This window comes from Herpailurus yagouaroundi, unplaced genomic scaffold, assembly GCF_014898765.1.
Source record: "Herpailurus yagouaroundi ecotype Mexico unplaced genomic scaffold, PumYag 159, whole genome shotgun sequence".
Taxonomy (NCBI): domain Eukaryota; kingdom Metazoa; phylum Chordata; class Mammalia; order Carnivora; family Felidae; genus Herpailurus; species Herpailurus yagouaroundi.
Window position 1 is genome coordinate 48981752 of NW_024412400.1, and position 11208 is coordinate 48992959.

Genomic DNA, 11208 nt, shown 5'->3' on the forward strand with positions numbered 1-11208 from the left:
GCTCATTCACCCTGACTCCCTTTTTGAGATTTTTTTCTTCACCTGTTATCTGTACTCTCTTAGCTTTCCTTCCATTTCTAACCATCCTTATTCGTTCTCCCATCAGAAATGCAGCTTACCTGAGCCAGTCAGCTACCCACTGCTTTCCCTAAACACACATTTCTGTAAGTGGTAAAGTGGTACCACTGGCACCATTTCGAGTTGATCCAATCTGGAGACTGGTGTCATATGTGATGCTTCCAGGTCTGAACAAATTTGTCATCTGCCAGTTCTTCCTGTGCAAAAGTCCATTGCATCTTTCCACATTCCCGAGGACAACCTATGTATCACTTCTCTTTTGAGACACCCTGTAGTGTCCTAATGATTCTCCTTCTCTCCAGTCAGTTCTGTGTGGTTTTATTACTAATCCCTACACTCAACTCCAGCTTTGTCTTTTGTCTCACTTTTGTCCGTGGCCAGTTCCCAATACATATTTTTGGGACTGACCCATAATTAATATAGTTAGCTTTTCTAGAAGGCAAGGTAGAATAAATAGTAACCACGTGTAGGGAAGTATCGCTTCCCTGTCAGTCTTTATCTATTCACTGTCCTTTTTGTGCTGCTGAGGCAAGTGTTCTCTACGTTCCACTTGTTTTTCAAAGATTGCTATAAAGGATGTGGTTAAAATTTTCTTAGGATGTACATCTAACCCATGTAGATGGTGTTATCTCTGTCTGCCGTTCAGAATCTCAAGTCACATTGTTAATGAGACAGTAGTCTGTGAAAGGTACAAAAGCTTATCTTTTATAAAAGGACAAAGGATGAATATTTTACCGCTGTCATTCTTCTCCCTCTGGGCCTTTCTAGAGGAATGTGGGAGCCGGAGAGCCCCCATTGTCTGCCTTCATTAAGAGGAAGCACACACAGCTACAGCTGGCACAGACCAGAGGCTGCAGCAAGTGGCGTCCTTGGCTTCCTGGGTTTACAGTGGAATGTGAATGGCATTTGGGCTCCGTGTATGCGGCCGTGAGACATCAGGACACGCTCAGTGACAAACGCACATTTTCTTTACCCATTGTGTTGAGCTGTAGGATATAATCACCTTAAACCATAATCAAAGATCCTTCTCAAAATTTCTCCCTCACTGAAAGAAGTAGAAGCCTTGTGAATGTGGCTGGTCCTGTCAGCCATCCAGATGACCAATTCCCGGGCCTCCTCATAAAGGCGCATTGTTTGCCAGGGAGTCTGCGGCCTTCCTGCTTCTGTTAATGATTTAATTAACAACAGGAAGTAAGTGGAATAAAATTGTACATAGTATGTCTGACATGCTCTTGTACTTCATCCTCTAAAAAAAAATAATCCACAATAGGTGGTAATTTATGTGCAAAAAATTTATTTATCATAGGTTGTAGTATTTTTCCCCTCGTTGAATCTGGAATCCACATCCAGGAATGATCTCTTACACTGCATAGTGCCCCTCAAAGCACATGATCTTCTGTGATCGTCATCACCAGCCCCACTTCAACAGGAGGGCAGGTGATGATATGAGTCTCATATCATTGAGGAAACAGATAATTCAAGAAATAATTGGCTTAGTTATATAATGTCACAAAATCTGAATTTTAGAACCCTCTTAGTGGGCTAAGAGAATTGCTTTGGTTAGATTTTTTAAATTAGGGAAGTTGTGAACATGTGTCCAGCTTTGTAAGATTTTGATGCACAGCATTCATGATGACATTTTTTTACCCTGTGGGTTTTCTTTCATGGATCAGAACTCCTCTGGTTGAACTGAGCGTGTGAGGGAACGAACAAAAACAACCATCCTCACAAACCTGCTCTTTACAAAGGCTTGAAGGACTTTCCCCCAAAGGCCATGGGTGTAGGAGTTTCAAAAGGAACCCCAGGTAAATTTGTAGGCTGTGACAAGAAACACAAAAGCTGGTATCTGGCCAGCTGCCACTGTAAAAGGGACACAGAGAAGGTTCAACAGCCCCTGTCTGTTCTGCAGCCCTGCCTCTTTGTTTCAAAGCCTGCTCTCCCATTTTTCTCAGTACGTATCTGTCTTTTCTAGCAGATGCCTGGCATTCAATGAGAAATCCAGCTTTGTGACTTCGACCTTTATGCAATTAAGTTTAAGCCTACTGTGCTTAATTGTATGAGAGGCAGGCCATGGTGCTACCACATCTGACTCCTGAGTAGGGAACTGCAGGTGCTTAATTTTATGCTGTGCATGAAGAACACGGGTCTTAGGAAAGGACTCTACTTGCAGATATTTATGTGGAACGTCTCTTCTCAGTCTTCTTTCTCTCCCTGGGTGCCATGTGTTTTAAGCAGAATGTTCCGCCACAGCCCACTGCATACTGTGATGGATTTTGTGTTTGTTTGCTTCCCTCTCTGCTCCTTCACACTGAAGGCTGTGGAGAGCAAGAAACCCTGTTTTACTCACTTTGCAACCCCATCTTAGTACAGGGCTCATGCAAAGGCAGGAGGCGCTCAGTGGGTGTTGGTCTAAGGGAGCAGCGTTCGGGTGTCTTAGACGTTGATGTGCCCAGGTCCACACGAGTGGCGTTACTTATTCTCTCACTTTATTTGGGCAAAGGGAAAAGTCTGCGAACGGGGTGTGGGGTGGACTGTGAATTAATGTTGATTGTTTCATATTGTCCCTGGAGAAGATAGCTGTCTGGAAGTGAGCCCTGGGCTTGATATCTCAGTTTAATAATGGGTAGGTCTGTGCCCTGGCTTTTTTTTGTTCTCAGAATTCCCTCTTATATTGAGGGAGTCTCCTCCCTGCTTTAGGGAGGCAGTGCTTTCTGCTGCATAGTGGGAAGCAGCTCCTTGGCAGGGCTCTGGGAGGCCCCGGGGAAAGTTGTGCGGTTTTGACGGCATGTAAGAGGGGGTGGGACTGGCTTCATTGAAGCCATTTCAAGAAGCGGCTCCTTTCATTGAGGACAACAAGGAGTGTCTTGTTCTGTCCTCTCGAGTCTCTGTGAGAGGCTGCCGTGTCTAAGGGATGCCATTAGCATCCAGGCAGCATGCCACACGAGTGAAAGGTTTCATCTGGATTTCAGGGTCAGGCCTGTCACTGAAACTGGCCACTCGGTGCCAGAGGCGGGCTGTGCCTGGGAGTCTAACTGAAGGGCCGCAGACAGGAGTCAGGGCCGTGTGAAGACGCACGGTAAGGCAAGGAGGAGGCTGACTTGTTTGGGAATGGCACGTGGATCATTTTAGATGTCTCTTGGTGAACAATTTTTCCATCTGTACAGTATTATTTAGTTTTCAGTTACCTTTGTACTTTGGAAATTTCCAGTTGAGCCCGAGTAAAAAATAGATCTTATATCTGACAGAGATGATATCAAGGATTTAAGTGTTGGCTTAAGATTATCTTAAAGAAGGCTGTGCTTTATAAAACTTGTTCCTTATAAAACCACCCCGAGGCCCTTTGTGTCCTATACTATTTTTGTTTTGTTTTGTTTTTTAAAGCAAGCCGTATCATCGGTTTCTACACAAATTGTGCACATTACTACCTGCTGCATCAGCTTGATTAGGGCCCAGCCTCATTTTCTTAACTAAGTCTGTCTTTCAGCACATCGCAGTTTCCAGCCTTCCTGACTTCCCTCATTACTTTGAGAGCACCTGATAGGGAGCATCACCTTCTAGATCCCAGACTGCCTTCTTTTTTTTTTTTTTTTTTTTTTTTAATTTTTTTAATGTTTTATTTTATTTTCGAGAGAGAGACACAGAATCCAAAGCAGGCTCCAGGCTCCGAGCTGTCAGCATAGAGCCTGACATGGGGCTCGAACTCACGAGCTGTGAGATCATGACCTGAGCTGAAGTTGGACGCTCAACTGAGCCACCCAGGCACCCTACCTGGCTTATTTTCTGACTCCATCACTAAGCTGTGTCACTGTGCACAAATGCTTATTAACACTCCAGCTTTGTCCTCTGGAGGGTGTGGGGGGGGAGGAATGGTAATATTTAATTTCAGTATTGTCCTAAAGATTAAATTAGATGGTACTCACCAAATACAAAAAAGTAGCACAGCTGGCACTAAGTGCTCTAATAACTATTTAGAACAAGATCCAATGCCTTACCTCCTGAAGTTTATGGCCAAGAGAAACAGACAAGCCACTAAATGGGGGTCAGTATGTGATGAGTGGTCATGATCATCCGGTTAACAGATCTTTATAGGCCTTGGTTATGTTCTGGAGATACGGCAGTGAACTGAACGGGCAAGATGCCTGCCTTCGTGAGGCTTCCAGCTGGCCAGCAACGGGATAGGGCTGAGCAGAGGAGTGCGTGGGAGCAGAATTGGCAAACCGGATGGGGATGGAGGTGTGGGCTCCTGCATCAGAGGAGGCCAGCTGGAGACGGTGAGGCTTGTGTTTGCAAGATTGAGTGGACATGCTGAAGAATTCCATTATAAAGTACACTACAGGTAAAATGAGTCTCTGGTGGTCGTTCCCTTTGTGGGAGGTTATTGGTGGGAAAGGGACACAAGGTGTTGGGTGCACCTACATAAGCACTCACAGATCTGTATACACTTAAGATTAGTGCATTGTTTTATGGATGTTCTTCATTAATGATGAGTATGAGGGGTGGAAACAGAGGTTCTACTTGAGAGTGGGAACGGGCAGGAAAGGGTGTGGAACAGTGTGGCATGCCCCAGGCTCACAAGCAGTCTGTGTGGAAGGATGCTTGAGGGGCGGAGAAGATGGGGCAAGGGTGACAACCATCTTTAGGTACAAGCTGTTACAGGAGAAAAAAATGTATTTCAAGTACGGGCATAAAGGTGCCCCTTCTTAAGACAGTGGAGTGCCTTATAAAAACTGGCGACTTGTATCACTTGCCTTGGGACCTCCACACAGCCTTCTTTCTCATCCTTTAAATGGGTTTTTGGAGGATTACATGAAGTAATGGATGTCACATGCTTGTGTCTGCTATGTAGTATGGGTTAGTTACTAAGTGCCTCAAAGATTTTAAAGTGTGTGTGTGAGCCTTATTTACTTAATTGCAATCTTGATACTGGACCTTCGGAGGATAACTGAATTATGGAATAATGCTTATCTGAAACTTCTGATCCTTTAAATAATTGTTTTGTTTCATGTAATGATGGCTTTATATAAAAAGTCCCAGTTCGTTTTTTCCCTCAACATTTTTTTTGGCTGTATTCATTAAGCCATTTTAAGCATTTGTGAACAGTCTAAAAACGTTCAAAGAATTTTTATTTCAATAAGGCTCATGTTTGGCAGTATTAGCTGTATAAAGAACTACACAACTTTAAATAGGTCAAGTTTCTCATCTTTGTGAAATGGTTTGAGTGTGGGGAAAGAAGAGAGTGTAGAGAAAGTGATTTACTAGGAGTTTTTTTAAATGAAATTCACCTTTTTGAAATGTTAAAATATCAGATTGAATATACTAAATATCTTTATGTGATTATGTGATAGTGTAATCAGCTCTTTATTAAATAGTGGTGTCATGGGCGCCTGGGTGGCGCAGTCGGTTAAGCGTCCGACTTCAGCCAGGTCACGATCTCGCGGTCCGCGAGTTTGAGCCCCGCTTCGGGCTCTGGGCTGATGGCTCGGAGCCTGGAGCCTGTTTCCGATTCTGTGTCTCCCTCTCTCTCTGCCCCTCCCCTGTTCATGCTCTGTCTCTCTCTGTCCCAAAAATAAATAAACGTTCAAAAAAAAAATAATAATAAAAAAAATAGTGGTGTCATATGTAAGAGATGAATCACTGGGTTCGACACCTGTAGCCAAAACCACTCTGTATGTTAACTAACTTGAATTTAAATTTAAAAAATGTTGAGGGGCAACTGGATGGCTCAGTCGGTTTAGCGTCCGACATCAGCTCAGGTCATGATCTTGTGGTTCCTGAGTTTGAACCCCCACATTGGACTCTGTGCTGATAGCTCAGAGTCTGGACCCTGCTTCGGATTCTGTGTCTCCCTCTCTCTCTCTCTACATCTCCTCTGCTCATGCTCTGTGTCTTTCTCTCACAAAAAATAAACATTAAAAAAATTTAAAAATGTTAAACTTAAATTCTGTTTAATCAATAATTAGTCAAATTCATTCAGAATCTGTTTTAACAGTGTTGACTAATTTTCAGCCTAGATTCCCCAGGTTATCCTTTTTAAATAACTCATACACCCCCATAACTCTCTGGGGAGTCTCTCCCTGTTTTCTGGGAATGGCTTTGCATTGTGTCCAGACACCTTGAATCTCTCAGTTGGATATGCTCTGTGTGTTTTAGGAGCGAGCGAGCCCGCTGGATCACCGCCCTGGGACACAGTAGCGGGAAGCAACCTCTGGACCGAACCTGTAAGTACCTGGAGGGCAGCCTGCTCTGGAATGTGGAGGGGCTGTGCCCCCTGCTGGACGCTGGGTTAATAGTGCTTAATGGCCACAATACCCGCACTGTAAGTTTCCTCCAGGCTTTCCTTCCTGTGGCCCTACGTCAGAACTGTGTGATCCCTGCCTTGGAGGTCAGGGGGTCTGAATTCAAATCCAAGGTGCAGTTCTTTGTTGCATAAACGTGGCCAATTGTTGCACAGCCTTCCTGAGCCTATGCATCTGCAAGTCAGGGGTATCCCTATATACAATGCAGGGATATTGTCAGGATTAAGTTAAGTAACTTACATTGAAAGCTCTGCTTGTACTGTAAACCTCTTCGATTTTCAGCAGTTGTTAGTGGGCAGGAGTTGCACGTTTAAGCCTTCTCCATACTGACAGTCTGAATGAAAGTGGAATGTATTTTTTAATCTTAAAGAAAATTATGTTACCATTCCTTTTGACCTTATTTATTAAAGTGATAACATTAAGAAAATACATTTCCTTCTTCTAGGGAAGTAGAAACTGATGCAGTAAATAAAGGGTGGTGTCATTTGCTTAGTAGCACCTTGACTTTGATTTTATGTTTTTCTGGATGTTTCTAGCTGGACGGTCAAAACGAAAGAACTAGGACAGCCAGAGTGGTTAGCTTGGAGCACTCAGAGATCATAGCTTTAGGCTTAGAGCCAAAGCTAAAGTGATTGGTTTAAAAGTTGCCTAAAATCAAGTTTTATTTTTAAAAAAAATTAAGAACTCATGTCAGTATCAAGTCACTGAGGTTACAATTGTTATGAGCCAGCATGTTGGGAGAACTCGAAATATTGTTTGACTTTCAGTTGGAGCTCCTTTTATTTCTGACCTTATTTGGCAGCTTTCCTGTGCTGGTGAACTAGGGAAAAGCCCCTGGGTGGGAACCGGGAGAATGGGGGTACTGCAGATTTTATCACTAGTTGCATGGCCTTGGCACATCACCTAATCTGTCTGGCCTCAGTTTCCCCAATGCACAATGGCTGTTGTCTGCTCTATTATGTGACATGACTAATGGCTCCTTATCAAGGTTATTTTTGAGGGGATGCATGCATCAAAAAAGGCTTCTCTTGATCCTGAGCTTCTAAAGTTCTAAAGCTCTTAGCCAAATAAGACTGTTCGAGGAACAGAGTTTCTGCTTGATAGAAACTTAACTTGTTTCTGTCAAGCTGGCCTTGAATTGCACAGAAAGAGTGAGTAAATATACTGTATTGATTTGTACCTGTTCTGCTACTGGGAGCTTAGTATGTCCCCTTTACCCCCGCAGCACTGACGCAGGTAGAAATCATTAGATCCTTCACTGCCAAACAGCCAGACGAACTCTCCCTACAGGTGGCGGATGTGGTTCTCATCTATCAACGTGTCAGCGATGGTAAGTGGGGGTTCTTAGGGATACTCCTGGTGCAGCATTCAGGGTGCCAAAGAACCAAAGAGTCTCATTTCATTATTAAAGCTCGCTCATATTTCATATCCCTTTGGTTTGTTTGCTCATTTGCTCCTGCCTTTCCTCTAGCTACACCATTGCTTTTGTTTCTGAATAGGAAGGCAGTCACATGGTGTATTATTCAAAAGGAACCATGTTTCCCTTCCTTCCTACTCCCCCAGTGACTTCTCATTTTGAGGTTCTTCCTTCCTCACTTAAGGAAAAAAAAATCCTTTTCCTGCTGCCCCTACCTATGCACAGCATCCCCTTCTCCAGCCCAGCCCCAGCTCCCAGGCTCTCTTCAACCTTCTCCCTTCAGGGTTCCTGATTGTGTGCCACCTCGGGTATGTCATTCATTCCTCCTTGAGGCCCTTCCCTATGTTGCACTTTCTCCTCACCTTCCATCACGTCATGCACAAGCTGGGGTACATCCTCCTCAGAGCCAGGCAGGGTCCAGATTCATCCAGACACTCATTGCTTCATGAAGACTCTGTTCCTGTTTGCAGGCTGGTATGAGGGGGAACGACTGCGAGACGGAGAGAGAGGCTGGTTTCCTATGGAATGTGCCAAGGAGATAACCTGTCAGGCTACAATTGACAAGAACGTGGAGAGAATGGGACGCTTGCTAGGACTGGAAACCAATGTGTAGCCTCTCGACGGCCTTGCGTTACCGCGAGATTTGCACTACATCACAGCGGGCTGCTTGGTTCTGGGCCGGCTTTGTTGTGAATTTTAACACAGCCTGTTTAATTAAAAGAATGAAAACACTTGCCTTTAAGCTTGCCAGGTGGTTATGCTCTCTCATGAGAACAGCTACCAGTTGGTTCGCAAGGTTCGGTGTGTGCACAGCCATCCACTTGCAAACTTCCTTAGGTCCGCAGATAGCCGAGCAGTCCACTTCAGGGACCAGGCCGCCTCTCAGCTCCTCCTACGTTCACCATTTTCTGGCATTAAAAATGTATATTAGATGCTGTACCCTGGTCTTCTCTTTCCTCACTTTGCCAAGGATGTTTCTGTCCCCCTTTTGACATTTCCTTTACATGGTTTTCCCAGTATTAGCAAGAGTTGTTTTTAAAGAATGCCCAGTTTTGTAAATATGTTTTCTGCCTTTTGTATTTTAGATGATTCTAATGCTATGAGGATTTCATAAGGAGCTGGTAGAGCTCAAAAGATGAGCTATTGAGTTTTTCTAAAATTTTTCCCAGGAAAGGGAAATTGACACTTGAATTTTTGCCACCTCTTTTCTCCTTAGGAGAGAAGCTTACTTAGGAGATTTTCTTTTTAGATTCACCTCACCCAATACTGGTATAGCCTGATAAAACTCGAGCTACTCTAATAAGATAGGATTTAGATGGTTCACATAAGTGACAAAATCCTGAATGTAGGACAGGGGTCATACTTTTTAAAAAAATATTCCCAAGTGAGCTGATAAACTGACATGAGGCTGCTTTGCCTTTAATAATTTTTTGCCTTTTATAATTTAATATTTTTGACTGTTCCTACTCCTGTTCCAAACAGGCAATTGGCTGAAATACAGTCTCAAGGAAGGTAAAATTTAGGCCTCACCAAGGTATCAAGATGCCAGCCTGGTACCTAATTGAAGCATAACAGTTTGGTCTTAATGGGAATCCGTTTCATATGTCCTAAGGGTCTTGTTTGCTGGATCTGGAGGATCTCTTAACTGTGGGTGTCTGCAGAACTTCATTTCTTCCATTGGTGCAAGGAGAGAGAAAAATAACTTTAATAGTACATTTCATAGGGAGTGACGGTTTGGAAGATGGAGAGAGGGGAAAGTAACTTTTACCGGCAGCTATGTTCCTCTCTACTCCATTTTTCTCCCACAAAGGGACAAACACCTGGCAAAGGGTACATTATTCGAGGACTCAGATCTGTGTGTGACATGTCCCATCTACTGCCTGCCAACCAGGTACCCAGATCATGAGTGAAGTGAGTAAAGCAGAAGCACAGTGTGGTTGCTCAGTATTGGCTCACACGGGGCCTTCTGGTCCCTTGTTTGCTCTCCTTTGCTTATGCATATATAGTGCTGGATGTAAAAGACATGCCAGGCCCTGAGTTCCTGGAGGTCGGGGCCACTCAGTGAATTGATGGCAAGAGATGTCTCCAGGTTGGTAAACAAGGCATTGGTCTCCTCTTTCATGTCACAGACCCTTTAGAGGAGAGATTAAAAAGGTTCTAATCTAATTTCATGTGATGTTTGCATTTAGGAAGGAAAGTAAATTCATTGCTTGCAAAGGGGATCATTTCGTATTAGTTTCGCTAATATCCATTTGAAGCTAAAAAGCAACTATAGGAATCCTGTGAATTAATTTATAAGTAGAGATGTTAAACAGTCTTGGAAATATGTGCATTTTATAAATCAAAGCCTTATTTAGCAAGCAGTTAATACTGTTATTGGATAAAGTGTTATACAGCAGGTACTTAACATTATTCACAATGTTTAATTTCAACAGTGAATTGTAATTTTTACATGACACAGTACTGTTTTCAAACCTAGTTCCATTTCTATGAATAGCTTCTTGGAATTGTACAAGGACTTCAGTGACCTGTGGAGAACAAAAATACTCATTTTTGTCTCAGTGAATTGATACTGCTTGTATACTTTTGGTGAAATAAGTGAATTTATAAAGATTTTGTATATACTTGTTCTTTAGTACTTGTGTGATTTAATTCACTATAGAATGCAGTAAGTACATAATTTGCTGAATTTTGGGTCAAATCAGAGGTCTATTCAGAAGGGATCTATAGCTAACGTTCGAGGCCACTGATCTTTCCTTGTTGGGTAGATGGTGGCATCAGCTGCCCCAGAAGGCTGGGGCCTAAGGAGCTGGGCCGTGATTTCTTCTCAGTTTCCACAAAAGTACACAACTGAACAGCCTATCTTAAGTAGTCTGTGGTTCCCCGTTATATCCTACTCATTTTGGCCACCTAGTAGCCAAACCTTTGTGCTTGTGAAATTTCACCACTTTGTGAATCTTGGTGGAATGCGAAGACTGACTCCTGTATTTTCTTTTACTGCGTGACAGATTACCACAAACTTTATGCCTTAAGCCACACCCATTTATTGTCTCACGGTTGTGTAGTAAGAAGGCCAATATGGCAATATGGCATGGTAGGTTCTCTGCTTAGTCTCAGTCTCACTAGGCTGACATCAAAGTGTTGGCTGGCTGCTTTCTCAGCCAGAGCTTGGTATCTTTCATGCTCAGGTTATCTTTCATGCTCATACCTGTGGTTGGCAGAATTCGGTTCCTTGTAGTTGTAGGACCAAGAACCCTGCTTTTTTGCTGGCTGCCAGGGGTGGGGGTTGCTCACAGCTTCTTGGATCTGTTCCTTCATCTTCAAGGCAGCTGTGGCATGTTTAATCTTTTTCACATTTGCAATCTGACTCCATCTTACGCTACCAGCTGGAGAAAACTCTGCTTTTAAGGAACTCAC

The 11208-nt window shown here is 43.4% G+C and overlaps 1 protein-coding gene and 1 long non-coding RNA gene across 3 annotated transcripts in view; one reads left to right on the forward strand and one right to left on the reverse strand.

Moving 5' to 3' along the window:
• ARHGEF26 (Rho guanine nucleotide exchange factor 26) overlaps positions 1-10426 on the forward strand; it is a 129975-nt gene extending 119549 nt beyond the window's left edge. For both annotated transcript variants that reach the window (XM_040480538.1, XM_040480537.1), the window contains 3 exons: positions 6229-6296; positions 7600-7704; positions 8262-10426. In XM_040480538.1, coding sequence (XP_040336472.1) covers positions 6229-6296; positions 7600-7704; positions 8262-8404 — 316 coding nt within the window. In that variant the 3' untranslated portion in view covers positions 8405-10426. The remainder of the gene's footprint in view (positions 1-6228; positions 6297-7599; positions 7705-8261) is intronic.
• On the reverse strand, positions 1356-7606 carry LOC121033867 (uncharacterized). The gene is made up of 2 exons (XR_005792157.1): positions 6615-7606; positions 1356-2393 (listed from the first exon to the last, which is right to left on the reverse strand). It is a non-coding gene; the product is annotated as an uncharacterized LOC121033867 (long non-coding RNA).
• Positions 10427-11208: the final 782 nt, after the last annotated feature.